The sequence below is a fragment of the Amblyraja radiata genome, chromosome 8 (assembly GCF_010909765.2).
Source record: "Amblyraja radiata isolate CabotCenter1 chromosome 8, sAmbRad1.1.pri, whole genome shotgun sequence".
In the NCBI taxonomy this organism is placed as follows: Eukaryota; Metazoa; Chordata; class Chondrichthyes; order Rajiformes; family Rajidae; genus Amblyraja; species Amblyraja radiata.
In genome coordinates, this window is record NC_045963.1 from 35405515 (window position 1) to 35426107 (window position 20593).

Genomic DNA, 20593 nt, shown 5'->3' on the forward strand with positions numbered 1-20593 from the left:
TCTACTGAGAGAAAAGAGGATCAAAGTTTACATATAATTAATTTTCACAGCTGATTGACATTGATATTTTGTTTTGCAGGCAGAATCCCTGTTTCCTTACCAGAGCAACTTTTCTTGATATCATCTTTATCCTTTGTCATCATCTCGATGTGTCAAGCACAGTAGGTAAGTCTTCGCAGTTTCAAATTTTCAACTGTTATGCACTAAACAATGTTTTTAGAAGTAACTCAGCAGTTCAGGCAGTATCTGTGGAGGAAATAGGCGACATTTTGGCTTCGGACCTTTGTTCAGAGAGCAGTAGTGGTTTCTCAATAGAACTACATATTTTTTTACAAATCAGTGTACTTTGCCAGTTGACCTTGCACCATTTATGTACCAAACTGTGCTTGTTGTGCCTGTACCTGTGGGATAGTTAAGAAACTATTAACACCTGACAAACATGATAAACCATATGTTGTGGGCCACACAGTGCATTGCTGTTCTGGTTTAGCAGAAAGAAGTACTGAGTGAGCTGACTTGAGCCATGATACTGACTGCATCTCATGTTGAACCATTTCAAGCTTAATAACACCGTAGTGCAGCGGTAGACTTGCTGCCTTACAGCTCCAGAGCCCTGGGTTTGATCCTGACTATGGGGCTGTCTGTACATTTTCCCTGTGATTGCAGGGATTTACTCCGGGTGCTCCGGTTTCCTCCCACAACCCAAAGATCCGCAAGTTTGTAGGTTAATTGATGTCTGTAAAAAACTGTTCCTAATGTTGGATGGAACCAGTGAATGGGTGATCGCTGCTCAGAGTGGACTCGGAGTGGCCAAAAGGCGTGTTTCCACATTGTATCTCTAAACTAAACTAAATTAAACTAAACTAATTGTGAAGAAGCATGGCACAAGTGTCCTGCCAGAGAGGGGGAGATTTTATTTAATGAGACAACTATTTAGTTTAGTTCATAATCACATGTACTGAAGTATAGTAAAAAGCTTGTATTTTGTTTGTGGGTCTGTTGTTTCCCTTTCAAAAGAAAAATGCAACATGAATTTTACAAAACACCCAGGCAATACAAGATGGTGGCAGTTTTGCATGAAGCTGGAGTTACAGTAGACTTCTACTAACTATTACTTGTACAAAGCTCAAGTGATGAGAATATCCAAGGCATGTAGCAATTTTTGCTTTTGGGTCCTAGTTAACGACCACTTTTGCCCACAATTTGGCTCATGCAAAACTATGCTGCCTTCAGCACAGTCGCATGCTCATTATTCCTCCTCTACAAAGTTTACACTAACATGGCTGAAGCATACAAAGCCGTCCCCCTCCCCCACCTTGGTCAGTCTGATCAGCTCTCATTGTTCCTGCTCCCAAAGTACTCCCCACTCATCAGACGGGTTAAACCCACCGTGAGGACAGTTAAAGTCTGGTCAGAGGAGGCGGACTCCACACTTCAGCAGTGTTTTGGAAACACTGACTGGAAGGCGTTTGCAGCCCAGGCCACCCTTGACTCCCACACGGACATTGATTCCTACACATCCTCTGTTCTGGACTTTATAAACTCCACCATCAATAGTGTCACCTCCCTCAAACGGGTGACCATATTCCCGAATCAGAAGCCATGGATGAACAGCGAGGTCAGGCTAATGCTGAAAGCACGGGACACCTCTTTCAGGTCAGGCGATGCCCGAGCCTACAGTTCATCCAGGGCTAACCTGAAGAGGGGCATCAAGAAGGCCAAGCACTGCCATAAGCTCAGGATTGAGGAGCACTTCAACAACAACTCCGACGCATGTGGCAAGGCATCCAGGCCATCACGGACTATAGACCCTCCAACACCACCCCCACATCCAGCAACGCCTCCTTCCTTGAGGAGCTTAACCACTTCTATGGCCACTTTGACAGGGACAATCTAGCTCCCTGCCGATCACCAGCCCCTCACACTCACCCCCTACGACGTGTACGTGGCACTGAGTAGGACTAATGCACGTAAGGCTGCTGGCCCTGACGGCATCCCTGGGCGCGTCCTCAGGGCCTGTGCTGCGCAGCTGACAGACGTCTGGACTGACATCTTCAACCTGTCACTTGCCGAAGCAGTTGTGCCGACGTGCCTTAAAACCACCTCCATCGTGCCGGTGCCAAAACACTCCACTGCGGCAAGCCTCAACGACTTCCGCCCAGTTGCACTTACTCCCATCATCACCAAGTGCTTCGAGAGGCTGGTCCTGGCACACCTCAAAGGCTGCCTACCCCCCACATTGGATCCCTATCAGTTTGCCTACCGCAAGAACAGGAGTACGGAGGATGCCATCTCAACGGCACTTCACTCCGCCCTCTCCCACCTCGACAACAGAGACACTTACGTAAGAATGCTGTTCATCGATTACAGCTCAGCATTCAACACCATCATACCCTCTAAACTGATCACCAAACTCGGTGACCTGGGCATCGACCCCTCCCTCTGCAACTGGATACTGGACTTTCTAACCAACAGACCCCAGTCTGTTAGGTTAGACAAGCACCCCTCTTCAACCCTCACCCTGAACACCGGCGTTCCACAGGGCTGTGTGCTGATCCCCCTCCTCTACTCCCTCTTCACCTATGACTGCACACCTGTACATGGTACTAACACCATCATCAAGTATGCAGATGATACAACGGTGATTGGCCTCATCAGCAACAACGATGAGTCGGCCTATAGGGAGGAGGTCCAGCTCTTAGCGGCATGGTGTGCTGACAACAACCTGGCCCTTAAGTCCAAGAAGACCAAGGAGCTCATTGTAGACTTCAGGAAGTCTAGGGGCGGCACGCACACCCCCATCCACATCAACGGGACGGAGGTGGAACGTGTTTCCAGCTTCAGGGGGTCAACATCTCCGATGACCTCTCTTGGACCCACAATACCTCAAATCTGGTCAAGAAGGCTCACCAGCGTCTCTTCTTCCTGAGGAGACTAAAGAAGGTCCATCTGTCTTCTCAGATCCTGGTGAACTTCTACCGCTGCACCATCGAGAGCATCCTTACCAACTGTATCACAGTATGGTATGGCAACTGCTCTGTCTCCGACCGGAAAGCACTGCAGAGGGTGGTGAAAATTGCCCAACGCATCACTGGTTCCTCACTCCCCTCCATTGAGTCTGTCCAAAGCAAGCGTTGTCTGCGAAGGGGGCTCAGCATCGCCAAGGACTGCTCTCACCCCAACCACAGACTGTTTACCCTCCTACCATCCGGGAGGTGCTACAGGTTTCTCCGTTGCCGGACCAGCAGGTCCAGGAACAGCTTCTTCCCTGCGGCTGTTACACTACTCAACACTGTACCTCGGTGATTGCCAATCACCCCCCCCCGGACACTCCTCCCACCAGGAAAAAAATACTATGACTGTATGCACGTAAATAGATTTCTTTATTGCTCATATTTATGTCGCTCTTCTAGGGAGATGCAAACTGCATTTCGTTGTCTCTGTACTGTACACTGCACAATGACAATAAAGTTGAATCTGATCTGAATCCTCTTACTCCTCTGTCGTGGATCCCAATTGCCTGCATCTATCTTTAAAATTCTAATCATTGCTTTAAGACCCCACATGATCTTTTCCCTACAAGCTAAAGTAGCTTTCATTGCTGCAAATTTTCTTCTCCAAAACACTCCCACTCAAACATCTTGAATACTTCTCCCTTGTCATATCACTGGTTTTTTTGCCATTAATCTCCCAGATCCCAAGCTGCATAATTCCATCAATAAACCTTTCCTCCTAATATTTCCTCCATGATATTGAGATACATTTTCATATCATTGATGCACTGGGATTTCTGTTTGCTCCCAGTAAATTAGAGGGACTCTATAAATGAATTTTTTTGTGTAATTATTATGATCAAGAATTGGAGGGCAATGCACGCTTAAAAATCATCGTAGTATCAACAAAGTAGTACAGCAGTTGCTTTAATGTTGTGTTTGCCTTGATGCCATCTGTTTTACTTCAGATAGTTTATCAGTGACCAAATGGAGCCGGTCATATCAAGCCAAATTTTTTTTTTTTTGCTTTGAAAGTTCCTTATTTTGCCCTTCCTTGTACCAAAGATTTTCACAATGTCCTTTTCTTTAAACTATTGCTCTGATGTTTTGTTTATAAAATTACTGACCTTGTCTCCTTGTAATAACATCAATCGGCTTTTGGTCTGATTCATCTCCAACAAATTCTCAGAGTACTGTTTTTGGCTGCAGTGCCATCATTTCATTGAAGGATTAGAACTATTCAATTTTGCTTTAAGTTGCATTTTGATAATATCATACCTTTTTTTATCCTTGCTTTCTGCTTTTTTTCCATATTCTCAGATCTGTCCAGTTATCCTTAACTGAGTTTAGTTTAGAGATCCAGCATGGAAACAGGCCCTTCGGCCCACCGAGTCCATGCCAACCATTGATCACCCATTCACATTGGTTCCATGTTATCCCACTTTCGCATCCATTCCCCTATACACTAGGGGCAATTTACAGTAGCCAACTAATCTACAAACCCACATGTCAGTGGGCGGCATGGTAGCTTAGTGGTAGAGTTGCTGCCTTTTTGGGACACAACAATGTCATGTAAATGAAAGTAGTAATGTTTAATATTTTGTTACATATCCTTTGCATGCAATGACGAAGTCTGAGATTCATGGACATCACCACTAGCTGGCAGTCTTCTCTGCCAGGCCTGTATTGCAGCCATCTTTAGCTTATGCTTAATTTGGGGGCTAGTCCCCTTCAGTTTTCTCTTCAGCATATAAAAGGCATGCTCAATTGGGTTCAGATCGGGTGATTGACTTAGCCACTCAAGAATTGACCATTTTTTTAGCTTTGAAAAACTTCTTTGTTGCTTTAGCAGTATGCTTGGGATCATTGGCTTGCTGTAGAATGACCGCTGGCCAATGAGTTTTGAAGCATTTGTTTGAATTTGAATAGGATGTGTCTATACACTTCAGAATTCATTATGCTACTATCATCAGCAGTTGTTTCATCTATGACGGTAAGTGAGCCAGTACGTTCAGCAGCCGTACATGCCCAGGCCATAACACCCCCACCACCGTGTTGCACAGATGAGGTGGTATGCTTTGGATCTTGGGCAGTTCCTTATCTCCTCCATACTTTGCTCTTGCCATCTCTCTGATATAAGTTAATCTTTGTCTCATCTGTCCACAAGACCTTTTTCCAGAACTGTTGTTGCTCTTTTAAGTACTTCTTGGCAAACTGTAACATGGCCATCCTATTTTTGCAGCTAACCAATAGTTTACATCTTGCAGTGTAGCCTCTGTATTCCTATTCATGACGTCTTCTGCGGACAGTGGTCATTGACATGTCCACGCCGGACTCCTGAAGAGTGTTTCTGCTCTGTAGGACAGGTGTTTAGGGATTTTTCTTTATTATAGAGAGAATTCTTCTGTCATCAGCTGTGGAGGTCTTCCTTGGCCTGCCAGTCCCTTTGCGATTAGTAAGCTCACCGCTGCTCTCTTCTTAATGATATTCCAAACAGTTGATTTTGGTAAGCCTATGGTTTGGCTAATGTCTCTAACAGTTTTATTCTTGTTTCTCAGTCTCATAATGGCTTCTTTGACTTTCATTGGCACAACTTTGATTCTCATGTTGATAAACAGCAATAGAAGTTTCCTAAGGTGATGAAAAGACTGGAGGAAAGACTAGGTGCTGAGAGCTCTCTTATACCTGCATCAAGGAGGCATTTAAACACACCTGAGCAATTACAAACGCCTGGGAAGCCATGTGTCCCAAATATTATGGTGCCTGAAATGGGGGGACTATGTATAAACACTGCTGTAATTTCTACATGGTGAAACCAAAATGTATAAAAATGGCCTCTAATAAAATCTGACAATGTGCACTTTAACCACATGTGATTTTTTTCTATTACAAATCTCAAATTATGGAATACAGAGGCAAATAAATAAATGATGGGTCATTGTCCCAAACATTATGTAGGGCACTGTACGTCAAGGGAAATTTACAGTGGGCAATTAACCTACAAGCCCACATGTCCCTGAGATGTGGGAAGAAACTGGAGCAACTGGAAAAAAAAACCCAGGCCGTCAGAGGGAGAACATGCAAACTCCACAAAGACAGCAATCTAGGGCAGGACTGGCAGCATGCCACTGGTGCCAAGAGACACCAGCTATACAGCTCATCACCATGTTAATGGAGGTGGATGTTCACAGGCTACTTAACCTGCAAGGATGGTAAATATAGGAAGCTGGAAAGAGTGAGGAGAAGATGTACGAGCATGGTGCCTGAAATGGGGGGACTATGTATAAACACTGCTGTAATTTCTACATGGTGAAACCAAAATGTATAAAAATGGCCTCTAATACAATCTAACAATGTGCACTTTAACCACATGTGATTTTTCTATTACAAATCTCAAATTGTGGAGTACAGAGGCAAATAAATAATTGATGGGTCTTTGTCCCAAACATTATGGAGGGCACTATATCTGTTCAGCATTGTGAAGTACAGAACCAAAAGCGTAAATAAAGTGGCAGCATAAATGATTGATCTATATGTGTAATTCAGGACATGAATCGCATGCATGCACACACACAGATAAGATGAGTTCTAGTGGGACCCATTGGGTCCCTGTCCAAGTGGGACCCATTGGGTCCCTGTCACACGGGAGGCCTGGTCCCCCAATGCAACCCGTTCCCCAACGCAATATTCCACCACTCACCCGTTCCCCTAATGTAACCCATTACTCCAACGCAATATTCCACCACTGCGCACCCAATTGCGCAGGGGCTGCTCGTTTCCCCTTATTCACCCTCTCTCATTTTAAACTTTTTAAAAATGCAATTGCACTTGCTTGGGCTGGCAGGACTCAGTGTCCTGGGATAGCAACATCGTAGTGAGCAGGACTACAATCCCATTGTGATGTCATAGCTGTAAGTGCCAGTGCAGAGGAAATATTTTTTTCTCAAATTGGGGTTTAGTAAATTTAAAAATGTGAATGATTTTTAAAAGATAACATCAGTCTGAATGAAACTTGATACACCACACCACAGGACAATTGTGAGTAAGGTGGAGCAAAAATTGGCGCACTATCGTGTACCGTTTCGGTGTAGTTCAGGTCAAGAGAGGAGTTTGTGAGTGAGGCGGGAGAGGCCACGGTGCAGGAAGGGGCGTCGCCATCCCGGCCGTAGCGTTGAATGACAGGAGAGTAGACCAATCTGCATGGGCGCTGACTGACAGGAGAAGAGACCAATCGGCGCAGGCAAGGTTTTTAAGATTTTTAAACCTTAATAACTTTTAAAATATACCATAGATCGGAACGAAACATGTTGCACTTGCAGCACAGGAGAATGGTGAGTATGGTGGCGATAAATCCTAGCGCTATCGTGTACTGTTTTTGTGTAAATAAAAAAACCACGCAAACAGGAAGAGCACAAGATCAGAGTTTTAGAGATAGATAGATAGATAGATAGATAGATAGATAGATAGATAGATAGATAGATAGATAGATAGATAGATAGATAGATAGATAGATAGATAGATAGATAGATAGATAATGACACAGTTGTCATTTTCTTGCAGTGGTCTGGAGATGCAATCATTTCAAACTGCTGTACTTATTTATTATGGTTAAATTGCATGGTATTAGAACTGGTCTTTTTTCAATTGGAATCATTGTAACTGGGTACTATGCCTGTCATAAAATCACAAGGAATTCTTTAGCACTTTTTTTCTTTGGTTTAATTAATATTTGTTTTGCCCTTAAGGCTGGTTTTGCCATTCTAGATCATTTACAGTAGGCGTTTAAGCTTCAAGAGAGTTTATGCTCTACTGATGAAATCAGCGAGATAAAGCAAGTCCATGAACCAGGTACAATGAGTTCATTTAATCACTAAAGAAATGCTTGGTGAACATTTAAAGAATTGATGCAGAAAGTCTCAAGTTTTATTTGAACCAAGAAAAACATAATTACTAAATCTGGTAGCAGTATTAAAACCAAGTTCAATCAGTCTCAGGATTAAGAAAAAATGTATTGTGCAATTAAGACTGACTCAGGAAAATCCTTTTTTTTAGCAATCTTTCACTCTAAGTCCTTCTTCCTGTACATGAGCTCTTTAGCTTGAGCAGTGGATTTGCTTATCTGCGGTTGCCTATTCTAAAAGCAGTCAGTGAGGATCAAGTTGAACGACTCAATTTAAAATTGAGCAGTTGCCAGGTTTTGATGACAAAGGCAAGTGTAGCTCTTCCTTCACCGAGTGTTTTATATAGAGCAGTGTGAATACATACCGTATGCTTGCAACTGAATGGGTGGAAAGCCATCAAGAGACCTCATGCATTGCTTGTTTGGCTAACGGAGAGGAATTTTGTTAATGCAGCTGTTCTATTGGATACAAACTGTACTAATGGACCCAGGTCACTGAAACATTTTACCCTAATTGCCCACATTTTAAATTTATTTTTATAACAATGTGGTGTAGGAAAACTTAAATATTTTAATCTTTAAAATCACGTAGATGCAGTTATAATTCCTTCTCTCCTGCAGGCAGTGGTTGCCATGTAAAGCCTGATAGATTGTGGGTATGTCTGCAAAACATGTGAGGGAGGCGACCTGCAGTCTATTATTCATTACTTATATTCATTTATTTGACAATCTATCTTTATCACTGTCCCCTCTGTTTGCTTTTCCTGTTGCACTAATCCACTAAAATTAACCATCCCTCCCAGCCTAGGCTTTTAAAAAAAAATCACAGGGGTCAAAGGTTTATTTTTCTTCCTGTGATTGTGACAGTTGAAATATTAGTTTTTATATAAACAGACGTGTGACAATTTCTCATCTTTGACTTGGGGCCCAGGCTGCAATAATTGGAATTCCAACGCCCTGGGATTGGAGTAGTTGACAAAACTCCCCGGATCTACAAAACAGAGGGTGGCACAGTGGTAGAGCTGGCTTCGATCTTGACCCTGGGTTTTTAACTCCTCTGTTTGGAGTTTGCACATTCTCCCTGTGTTCAGGTGGGTTTCCTCTGGGTTATAGAGTCACACAGAATGGAAACAGGCCCTTCGGCCCAATTTGCCATGCTGACCAACATGTCCCACCTGCCTGCGTTTGGCCCATATACTTCTAAACCTATCCTATCTGTGTGCCTGTCCAAATGTATTTTTAAACGTAGCAATAGTACCTGCCTCAACTACCTCCACCCTATGTATAAAAAAAGTTGCCAATCAGGTTCCTATTAAATCTTTCCCCTCTCACCTTAAACCTATATCCTCTCCAGTTTTCTCCCACATCACATAGACGTGCAGGTTTTGTAGGCTAAATGTACTCTGTAAAATTGTCCCTAGTGTGTAGGGAGTGGATGTGAGAGTGGGATAACACAGAACCAGTGTGATTCGATGATCAGTGCTGTACCTCTAAACTAAATGGAGTACACAATGGCAGCCATGATGGCAGTAGGGTTGTTATAGTTTGGGTCCACATGAAATAGCCTGGGAAGTAAAAAATTAAACTGGCTTTTCAGCTCCCGCTTTCTAGCCAGTGAGAAATATGCTTGTATGTTTTAGTTTGGGGATGAGGAGATGGTGGCTTAACTTCTAGTCTACTCCTAATAGACCTAACTTGGATATTGATCACAGCAAAAGCACAATGATAGAAAAACATTGGCAGATTTTAAAGGAAAGGACACACAGTGCTGGAGTAACTCAGCAGGTCAGGCAGCATCTCTGGAGTACACGGGTGACACCGTCAACTATGGCAGCCTCGCCAACGGTTTACCTGTCTTTTCATCTTTTTTGTTATTTTTAATGTATTTTTAAAAGTTTTTGTTAATTTTCTCTGGTTTGTTTTACGTGGGGGGTGGAGGAGGGTGTCGGGGAAACTTTTCTCTCAATCTCTTACCTTGCTGGAGATGCGATTGTTTTCCGGATCGTATCTCCGGTAGCTCTGTGGCCTAACATCATGGAGCTGGCGGCCTTGCTCGAGACTGACTTTGATCCCCACCGCGGGGCCGTGGACTAATCCATCAGAGCCTGCGATCCCTTGCAACCGCAACCTGTGGATTTCACCATCAAGGAGCTCGGGTAGAGACTGATGTCGGGAAGCTCCAAAGTTGCAGACGGTTCGATTAGCCCCGACCCGGAGTCCGATCATCCAGCGCGGGGGAGGTGGGATCCCCCCGATACAGGAGCTTGATTGCCCCGACGCGGAGGGCCTGACCGCTGACTATGGGAGCCAAGATCGTCCCGTCAACGAAAGGCTCGAGGCCTCCGAGAACAAAGAAGGGAAGAGATTGAACTTTTTTTTCGCCTTCCATCACAGTGAGTCACTGTGGTGGATGTTTATGTTAAAATGTATTTTGTGTGTTTTGTTGCTTTTTATTGGTAAATGAAATTCCTCGTATATTGCAAAACATACTTGGCTAATAAAGTATGATTATGATTAGAGGTGACGTTTTGGGTTAGGACCCTTCTCCAGAACGATTGTGTGGGTGGGGTGAGGGAGAGAAAGCTAGGAGAGGCAGGACAAAGCCTGGCAGGTGGACACAGGCAAGGGGGGTTTCTGATAGACAGATGGTTGGACCAAAGGCCACGGAGATGCGAATTGTGAAGCCAGAGGAAGGAATGTAGAGGAGATGGGAGGAGGAGGGGAGAAATGAGTGTAAGTCCAGGTCCTAACAGTAGGGGGGGGGGTGAAAGTGGGGTGTATGGGGGAGAAAGGGGATGCGGAAAGGAGGGGGTTGTTAGAGGTTATCTAAAAGTGGAGAATTTGATGTTCATGCCATTGGGTTGCAAGGGATTTTAAAGCATCTGTAAATCCAACCAAACATTCAACTGCTGAATGATTATTTTACTCTCCTGCCTGTCTATCCTATGCACCTAATATATCTGTCTATCTTCGGCATCAATACTGTCAGTGACTCAGCCTCCAGTGCTTTCTCAAGCGGAGAATTCCACAGATTCACAGCCCACTCAGAGAGGTTTCTCATTAACTTCCTCTGAAATTTTGTTTCTGGCCCCATATTCCCCACGAGGATAACATCCTCTAGTTCTTGCCCTGAAGGGCACTGTTGTTTAGTTTTGTAAGGTCGGCACAGTGGCGTGGCTGGTAGAGCTGCCGCCTCACAGCGCCAGAGACTCAAGTTCAATCCTAACTTTTGCCGCTGTCTGTGTGGAGTTTGCACATTTCCCCCCTGTGCCCGGATCGGTTTCCTCCGGTCGCCTCCCACATCCCACAGACTGTCCGGGTTTTTTAAGGATATTTGGCCTCTGTAAAATTGCACTGAGTGTGTAAGGAGTGGATGCGAAAGTGGGATGACATAGAACTAGTGTGAACGGGTGATGTGTGGACTCGTAGGCCGAGGGATTCGTTTTCATGCTGTATCTTTCAATCAATCAAGATCACCCCTCATTCGTTTACACTCCAGTGACTGTAGAATCATTAATTCCCTATAAAGCAACCACTTCATTGCAGGAATTATTGTCCCAGTCCCCTATTATCCCAAGGTTATTGTTTCCTCTGTCACTTAAATTTTAGTCGTTGTCGTTTTTACACCAGCAAACACATCTTGCCCCCTGCCCTATCCTTTTTCAAGAGAGTTTGTTCTCTTTACCACGTTATTGAAACACCATCCTTCCCTGGGTATTTTCCCCTGGAGCAGGTTGTTGTATGAAGAGTTAAAAATACATTTGCAGGGTCAGAAATTGTTATCATAATTTTAGTTTAATTCACTGAATATAATGTGATTCATGGTTGGAGTAAATATCATGCATGACTGCTTGAAGAATCAAGGCTGATCTTAATTATTTTGTAAGTGACCCAGACAGTTGGAAATTTGAAACAATTCCTCCCCTGGGGGGGTGGTGACCACAGGATAATTAAATCTATTATGATTTGCGATTCTTATGCTCCAAAGATCCAAAGCCACATATATAATTTGAAAGATACAATGGATCAACTGAAATAAATGGACTCAAGGTTATCCAAAAGCCTCCACAAGCCAAGTGCACCATTTTTAAAAGACTACGGCTGAGAAAATACAGACGCCTTGAATCAGTGATTAAGTAGTTGTGATCCCAGATGAAACAATGAAGAAAATATCTTGTATAAATCCTGGAGAGACGTTCACTGAGACATTTACAAGAGCTTTCAAGAACATGTCAAAGAGGCAACCGGAAAGGACAAGAGACAAGTCAAGGACAACAGCTCATCCTGTTAAGATGAAGGACAAGGCTGGCAGGTTTTAGGAACCCTGGTTGCCGAGAAATATACTTTAGACTTTAGAGATACAGTGTGGAAACAGGACCTTTGGCCCACTGAGTCCAGGCCAATTAATCTACAAACCTGTACGTCTTTGGAGTGTGGGAAGAAACTGGAACACCCAGAGAAAACCCGCACGGTTACAGAGAGAATGTACCAACTCCGTACAGACAGCACCCATAGTCTGGATCAAACCCATTTCTCTGACGCTGTAAGGCAGCAACTCTACCACTGTGAAAGCCCCCAAATATATAGAAGATATAGTGATTCCAGTCAGAAAATTGTAAAGAGGCATACGTCAGGTTTAGGCAGTCAGGATCAAGCGATTCACTCGACGAGTACAAGAGGTGTGGGAGTACACTCAAGAGGGAACACAGGAGAACATCATGAAAGGCATGAGATGGATCTAGCAGGCACAATAAAAGAGCATTTCAAGAGATTCTACGGGTACATTAAGAGTAACAGGGTAGGTAGGGAGAGAATAGATCCCAGCATGGCCATCTGGAGATACAGGAGATGGGTGAGATTCATCCTGTGGACAAGATGCTGATGATGCCACATTTCAAGTATTGTGTTCAGTTTTGGGCACCATGTTATAGGAAAGATGTTGTCAAGCTGGATAGAGTACAGAGAAGATTTACAAGGATGTTGCCAGGACACGAGGGCCTGAGATATAGGGAGAGGTTGAGTAGGCTAGGACTCGATGACTTGGAGCGCAGCAGGATGAGGGGTGATCTTATAGAGGTGTACAACATTGTGAGAGGAATAGATTGGATAAACACACAGAGTCTCTTACCCAGAGTAGGGGAATTGAGAACCATAGGACGTAGCCTAAAGGTGAGGGGGGAAAGATTTAATAGGAACCTGAGGATAACATTTTTTTACACAAAGGGTGGTGGGTGTATGGAACAAGTTGCTGTAGTTGAGGCAGGTATTATGGCAACGTTTAAACAGGTACATGGATAGGTTAGGTTTGGAGGGGTATGGGCCAAACACAGGCAGATGGGACGAGTGTAGATGGGACATCTTAGTCGGTGTGGGCAGGTTGGGCGCTGTATGAGTCTATTACTCTCTATGACTCGTAAGATAGTGGAAGCTAAGGATATCAGTTGTGATGTTCTGAATGAAATACAAAAGAAGAGATATTGATGGGCTTAAAGTACATTAAGGTGGATAAATCCCAGAGACTGATCAAGTGCATCTTCAGATGTAGTGGGAAGATAGGGAAGAAATTGCAGAGACCGTTGCAGAGATATTTACATCCGTTTTAGCTACAGGTGAAGTTCCAGAAGACTGAACATTGGTTAAAGTTGTATTGTTATTTAAGAACGGAAGCAAGGAAAAGCTAGGGAACTACAAGTGATATGCCTGACATCAATGGTGGGTACGTTCGTATAAGGGATTCTTAGAGACAGGATCTACTGTGTTTCAATAGGCAAGGACAAATTAGGAATAGTTATCATGGCTTTGGATGAATTCTTGATCCCAAAATTCTCAAATTTGTGACCCTGTCCACCAAGGGTGAGAGAAATAAGAAAGTGAAGCTGGGTCTTGACCCAAAACGTCACCTATTCATGTTTTTCAGATATACTGCCTGACCTGCCGAGTTACTCCAGCATTTTGTGTCCTTTTCAGTTAAAGAGTGTCTGGTGGCGCCAGCAATGGCTGACTCGCCAACAGTCTGTCTGTCCCTTCCTTCTTTGTGTTTTATTAATATGTGTTAAATGTATGTTTTATTGTTCTTTATCTTGTTTTATGTGTGGGGGAGTTGGGGGAAACTCTTTCTAATCTCTTACCTCGACGGAGATGCAATTTTTTTCCGTGTCGTATCTCCGTCCGCACTGCAGCCTAACATCGAGGAGTTGGCAGCCTTTGCGGGAGATCAATTTTTCCCCCCGCGGGGAGCCTGCCGGACTTTAACATCGCGGAGCCCGCGATCCCTTTGCCAGGGATCGACCGCGGAGCCCCAGCCATGGGTGGTTGCGGACTTCACATCACGGAGTCTGCGGTCTCTGGTCACGCGGGAACTTCGATCACTCCGACACGGGAGCTTCGATCACTCCGACACGGGAGCTTCGATCGCCCCGACAGATGGATTGATAGCCCCGACCGCGGGAGAATAAAGAAAAGTTTGGACTTTTTTGCCTTCCATCACAGTGAGGAATGTGGGGAATCTGCTGTGGTGGATGTTTATGTTAACTTTATCGTATGGCTGTATGGTGATTCGCATATCACTGTACCTTAATTGCTACATGTGACAATAAAAGGCCTTTGAAACCTTTGGTGCTGGTTTACTAAACACACAAAGTGCTGAGAGTAACAGGCGCATGTGAACACCACCAAAAGCATGTGCCGCAATGAGTCACGCACCATCCTAACTTGGAATTATATAGTTGACCTTTCATGATCATTGTGTCTTTATAATGGAATTCCCTCCCCTGCTGCCTTACAGGGAGTATCTGCACCTGCAGGACTGCCTCAATTCAAGAAGGGAGCACACTATCACCTTCTCATGGGTTATTGGGGAATGGCAATAAATGCTCACCTTTCCAGCAGCACCTACTGTACATCTGAATATTAAAAGGAAAAAATGTGTTCTTTGCAGTTTATTTTCCGTACTGTTTTCTTTCCTCAGTTCTCAGGCGCCTGCTGTGACTCGCCTTTTCACTGTCAACTTTTTGATGGGTATCTTTTCATTTTCCTTTGTTTTCTCACAGTCTGCCTGTCAATGGCTCTGTTCCACATTTCTATTTCTGTCATTATGAAATCTCAAGTCAATTTGCATTTGTCTGTTGTATTTTTCTGTACATCAGTGTTTATTCTGTGTGATCTTGTCTTTCTTGTTCACCTTCTTTTCCAGTTCAGCAGCCATGCATGCAATGCCTGAATCAACAGTTGAACAGCACATTGTTGACTCGAAGAATAAACCAGGACAGCTAACCACCATAGCCGCCTTAAGTTATATCATGCTCTATGAAAGACTCTTGTTTGCTGCACCTGTGTGTTGCTAGGTGATTCAGTGAGTGTTTACATAAGGATTCCCAATTTTAAACTCATGTTACTTAGGCAGAATTGAAAGCTTTGTTGCACGGATTATTGCACATCCATCATTGCTATAACATGGAAATCTTCAACTGAGAATGTTGTGTGGATTACAAATATCTTTGTAATATGAATCACAATTACATTTAGAGAGATTCACTGTGAAAATGAATTAATTCTCCAGCCAATTTCCGTGAAAGCATGTGCGATGTGATGGTAATGTAGCAAGGAACTGCAGATGCGGGTCTATACCGTAGATAGACACAAAGTGCTGGAGTAACTCAGCGGGTCGGGCAGCATCTTTGGAGAAAATCCTTTTTTTACAGAGATGCTGCCTGGCCCGCTGAGTTACTCCAGCGCTCTATCTTGAGATTTAAAGGTTAGAGACCATTACAGGTCACTGTAATGTCTGAAGAAGGGTCTCGACCCAAAACGTCATCCTTTCCTTCTCTCCAGAGATGCTGCCTGCCCTGCTTTTTGTGTCTATCTTCGGTTTAAACCAGCATCTGCAGTTCCTTCCTACACAGGTCACTGTAATGACTCCTCCGGAGTCTATTGAGTCTCCTACTCTGTGTGTCGTTGATAAGTGATGTAAGGGATCTTACTTAATAAATCTTCTGAGGTTATCTACCCTGCCTCCCAAGGTAATGCAGGTTGTAATGGTTAAAAGATTAGAGACAAAATGTGAATTTCCCAGCGCACCCCTAAGTGTGCATAAGTGATATCAGTTCCCCACATCTGAAGAAGGGTCTCGACCCGAAAAGTCACCCATTCCTTCTCACCAGAGATGCTGCTTGTCCTGCTGAGTTGCTCCAGCATTTTGTGTCGATCTTCAGTGTAAACCAGCACCTGCAGTTCCTTCCAACACCCTACATCTTGCCTTTGTGTTAATTTATTAGGTGTAAATCTGGACAAGGATTGTATTCTCGCTGGTACACAAAAAAGCTGGAGAAACTCAGCGGGTGCAGCAGCATCTATGGAGCGAAGGAAATAGGCAACGTTTCGGGCCGAAACCCTTCTTCTCGCTGTTCAGTTGCAGCATACTTCATATTCAAAGTTAAAACCTATCCTAATTATGTACTTTCCAGATAGAATTCACTTAATATATACTTGGAAGAATAATCCTCTTTTTCTCCCTTTCTTTCGGCATTTTGAGATCATAATTAGCATCATATAATTTGAATTTTTCTCTACGATCTGAATCGGCTCCATTCATAAAACTCTAACCTGTAAGCTCATATTAATGTCAAAATGAGAACACATCGTTAGGAAATTATTCAGTACCTCATGGGCGGCACAGTGGCACAACGGTAGAGTTAATGTCTTCCAGTGCCAGAGACCCGGGTTCGATCCCGACTACGGGTGCTGTCTGTACAGAGTTTGTACGTTCTCCTGGTGACCGCGTGGGTTTTCTCTGGGTGCTCCGGTTTCCTCCCACACTCCAAACACGTACGGGTTTGTAGGTTAATTAGCTTTGGTAGAAATTGTGCCTGGTGTGTACGATGGTGCTGGTGTACAGGGTGATCGCCGGTCGGCGCGGACTAGGTGGGCCGAAGGGCCAGTTTCTATGCTGTATCTATGCTAAACTGAACTATACTCTCTTCCACTATGAAGAAAAATTCCTGGAACAGAGTGTTGTAAATCATTGTAATTCCTGACCTCCGAGGATAGTAAATGCTTGATCGTCACGTGTATTAAAGGATATAGAAAACATAGAAAAGAGGTGCAGGAGTAGGCCATTCGGCCCTTCGAGCCTGATTGACAAACGTCTGGATTGTATGGATGCATGGATCGGGTGGAAACAGGACCAACTACAACATAATCATGATCTTACAAAATGGCAGTGGCTCATTGAGCCTGTTGGCCTGCTTTACTTTCCGTTCTTTATTTCCGCATTTTTTTGTCCATTGTAGTTGGAATAACTGTGCGTGTTTGGATTGGGGGAGAAAACCGGAGCACCCGGAGAAAACCCTCGCGGTCACAGGGAAAACATACAACCTCCGTATAGACTTTGTCAGGATTGAACCCGGGTGTCTGGTGCTGTAAGGCAGCAACTCTACTGCTGCGTTACTGAGCCACCCACGGTGCTGCCCAACTGTGCAGAATGTCTTGAAAAACAATGCATTTACACTATTTTAATCTTTGATTATCAAAACAATTAACCCTTCTACAAAGAGAGAACAAATTACATTGAAAGACATGTAGTGTCAAGGTCGGCTGCAGGAGGTGCCCCCATTCAGAGCACAGAGGCGGTCGGGCGGGGAGATGGGTGCGGGTCGGGGGCCTGTAGCAGTCTGGGGCTTACCTGGATCGGACCGGACTTGGACTTTGGACTCTCCATTCTCTCCCCAGATGCTGCCCATCCCACTGAGTTCCCCCATCATTCTGTGTTCTGCGGATTGTAATTCTTGTTAGAAATATTCACAATTAAAACATTTTTTGTCTCTTTTATCACCCTCACACCTAATCTTTATTTTTCGCCCCCATGATCTGGCAACAGATTAATAATTTAAATTGACACTTTCCGATTTCAACTCTGAGTGTCAACTGGGATTCTTCAATCTGATTTACCCTATTAGCACAAGCCTCAGTTGCCCATGGAGACAGTGTTGAATGTGTTGACTTTTTAACTCCAAAGGCCCTTAGGGAGCAGGGCACAAAGTGCTGGAATAACTCAGCAGGTCAGGCAGCATCTCGGGAGAACGTGGATGGATAGGTGGAATTTGGCTTGGGACTTTTCTTCAGGCTCTTACCCATGTTCTCCATGAGGTGCTGCCAGACCCACTGAGTTACTCCAGCACTTAGGCCCTCCTTCGCTCATCAAACCTGCTGTGCCTTGCTTCTCCATTGAGAACATGTGGATGAACGACAATCATTGTTGCTCAATATGCCTCGGGCCCAAAATCTGATGCAAACTTAAATACACACATAAAAACAAATCTCAATAAAGTTGCACTCACTGAATACCACCCAGCCATCTTTCCAAGCTAACAGGTTTGCTGTTTTTAATATTCCTGCATAGAAATAAATAGTTTGTTCATCAGTTTGGTTTAGTTTAGAGATACAACATGAAAACTGTCCCATCAGCCCACCGAGTCCATTCTGACCAGAGATCACCCCGCATACTAGCACTATCCTACACACTAAGGACAATTTTGTTCAGACCGTAAGGTCTGAATGACAATAAAGGTATTCAATTCAATTCAATTTACAATTTGCAGAAGCCAATTACCCTCCAAACCTGTGCGTGTTTGGATTGGGGGAGAAAACCGGAGCACCCGGAGAAAACCGGAGCACCCGGAGAAAACCCTCGCGGTCACAGGGAAAACATACAACCTCCGTATAGACTTTGTCAGGATTGAACCCGGGTGTCTGGTGCTGTAAGGCAGCAACTCTACTGCTGCGTTACTGAGCCACCCACGGTGCTGCCCAACTGTGCAGAATGTCTTGAAAAACAATGCATTTACACTATCTTAATCTTTGATTATCAAAACAATTAACCCTTCTGCAAAGAGAGAACAAATTACATTGAAAGACATGTAGTTCGCCATCACCTGTCTGACTGAAAACCTTGGCCCTGCTGATCTCAAGAAGAGGCTTGAAAATCCGTGTCACTTTGGGAAGAGACATACAGGCTGCCAGGCCCACCGTACGCACAGGAACTCATGAATGTAGGAGCTGGAGTAGACTACTTGGCCCCTCTAGCCTGCCCTGCCTTTCAATACATCATGGTGATCTGCCCCAGTTCGCAACTCTTCCTGTGTGCCAGTTTTTTTCAATTCAACTTTAATGTCATTGCACAAATACTAAGTATGGGTACAACGAAATGCAGTTTTGCGTCAGTCCGTAGTAGTAGTGCAATATAGAAATTAAAAAAAAAGAAGATACAGAATAATCAAAAATACAGAATAATTAAACAATGGGGACGAAGGGACCGGAGAAATCTATCGGCGGGAATCCGAGTTCAGCAATGTGATGGTATAATTGTAGAAGCTGTTCCTCATCCTGCTGGTACGAGGCCTGAGGCTCCTGTACCGTCTCCCTGATGGGAGGAGGGCAAACAGTCCATGGTTGGGGTGGGAGGGGTCTTTAATGATCTTCCCAGCCCGTCTCAGACACCGTTTTCGGTGGAGGGCATCCACGGCAGGGAGCGGGGCACCGATGATGTGCTGCGCGGTTTTCACCACCCGTTGTAGTGCCTTCCTGTCCGCAACAGTGCAGCTGCTGTACCATACCGTGAAGCAGGTGGTCAGGATGCTCTCGATGGTACACCGGTAGAAGTTGGTCAGTATCTGGGGGGACAGGTGGGCTTTCTTGAGCCTCCTCAGGAAGTAAAGGCGCTGCTGTGCCTTTTTGATCAGCTTGGAGGTGTTGAGGGACCAGGACAAATCCTCCGAGATATGTACCCCGAGGAATTTGTAGCTGGAGATGCGCTCCACCTCAGTCCCGTTTATATGGATGGGGGTATGACTGCCTCCTCTGACCTTCCTGAAGTCAACAATAATTTCCTTCGTCTTCTTGGAGTTGAGGACGAGGTTATTGTTGGCACACCAGGTTGTCAGGTGCTGGACCTCCTCTCTGTAGGCTGACTCATCGTTGTCACTGATCAGTCCTACCACCGTGGTGTCGTCAGCAAACTTAATGATGGCGTTGGATCCGTACTTAGGGATGCAGTCGTGGGTGAAGAGGGAGTAGAGGAGGGCTGAGCACACAGCCCTGTGACACGCCGGTGTTCAGTGTTATAGTGGAGGAGGTGAGGTTGTTGACCCTAACAAACTGTGGTCTGTTGGTGAGGAAATCCAGTGTCCAGTTGCAGAGGGAGGTGGAGATGCCAAGTCCGCTGAGTTTGGTGATCAAGCTGGCGGGGATGACAGTGTTAAAGGCAGAGCTGAAATCAATGAACAGCAACCTGATGTAGGAGTTGTTGTTGTCCAGGTGGGTCAGGGCAGAGTGTAGAGCCGCCGATATGGCATCCTCTGTAGACCTGTTGGCCCGGTAGGCAAACTGATGGGGGTACAGTGTGGGGGGGAGGCTGGCTTTGAGGTGAGCCAAGATCAGCCGCTCAAAGCACTTAGCAATGACAGGGATGAGTGCCACTGGGCGGAAATCGTTGAGACTCCCTGTGGCTGACTGTTTGGGCACTGGCACGATGGTTGATGTCTTGAGGCAAGTGGGGACAACACCCTGGGCCAGTGAGAGATTGAAAATGTCAGTGAAGACAGTGTTCCATAGCCCTCATTTTCCCCACCTTTCAAAAATCTATCCACCTCCTTTTAAATTACCTTCACTGATCCAGGTTCCACAACTCCGCAGGGTAGAGATTTGC

General features: G+C 44.7%; 1 protein-coding gene across 2 annotated transcripts in view; it reads left to right on the forward strand.

Moving 5' to 3' along the window:
* Window positions 1-20593, forward strand: part of thada (THADA armadillo repeat containing) — a 350054-nt gene that overhangs the window by 250867 nt on the left and 78594 nt on the right. For both annotated transcript variants that reach the window (XM_033025547.1, XM_033025548.1), the window contains one exon: window positions 80-165. In XM_033025547.1, the coding sequence (XP_032881438.1) occupies window positions 80-165 (86 nt within the window). The remainder of the gene's footprint in view (window positions 1-79; window positions 166-20593) is intronic.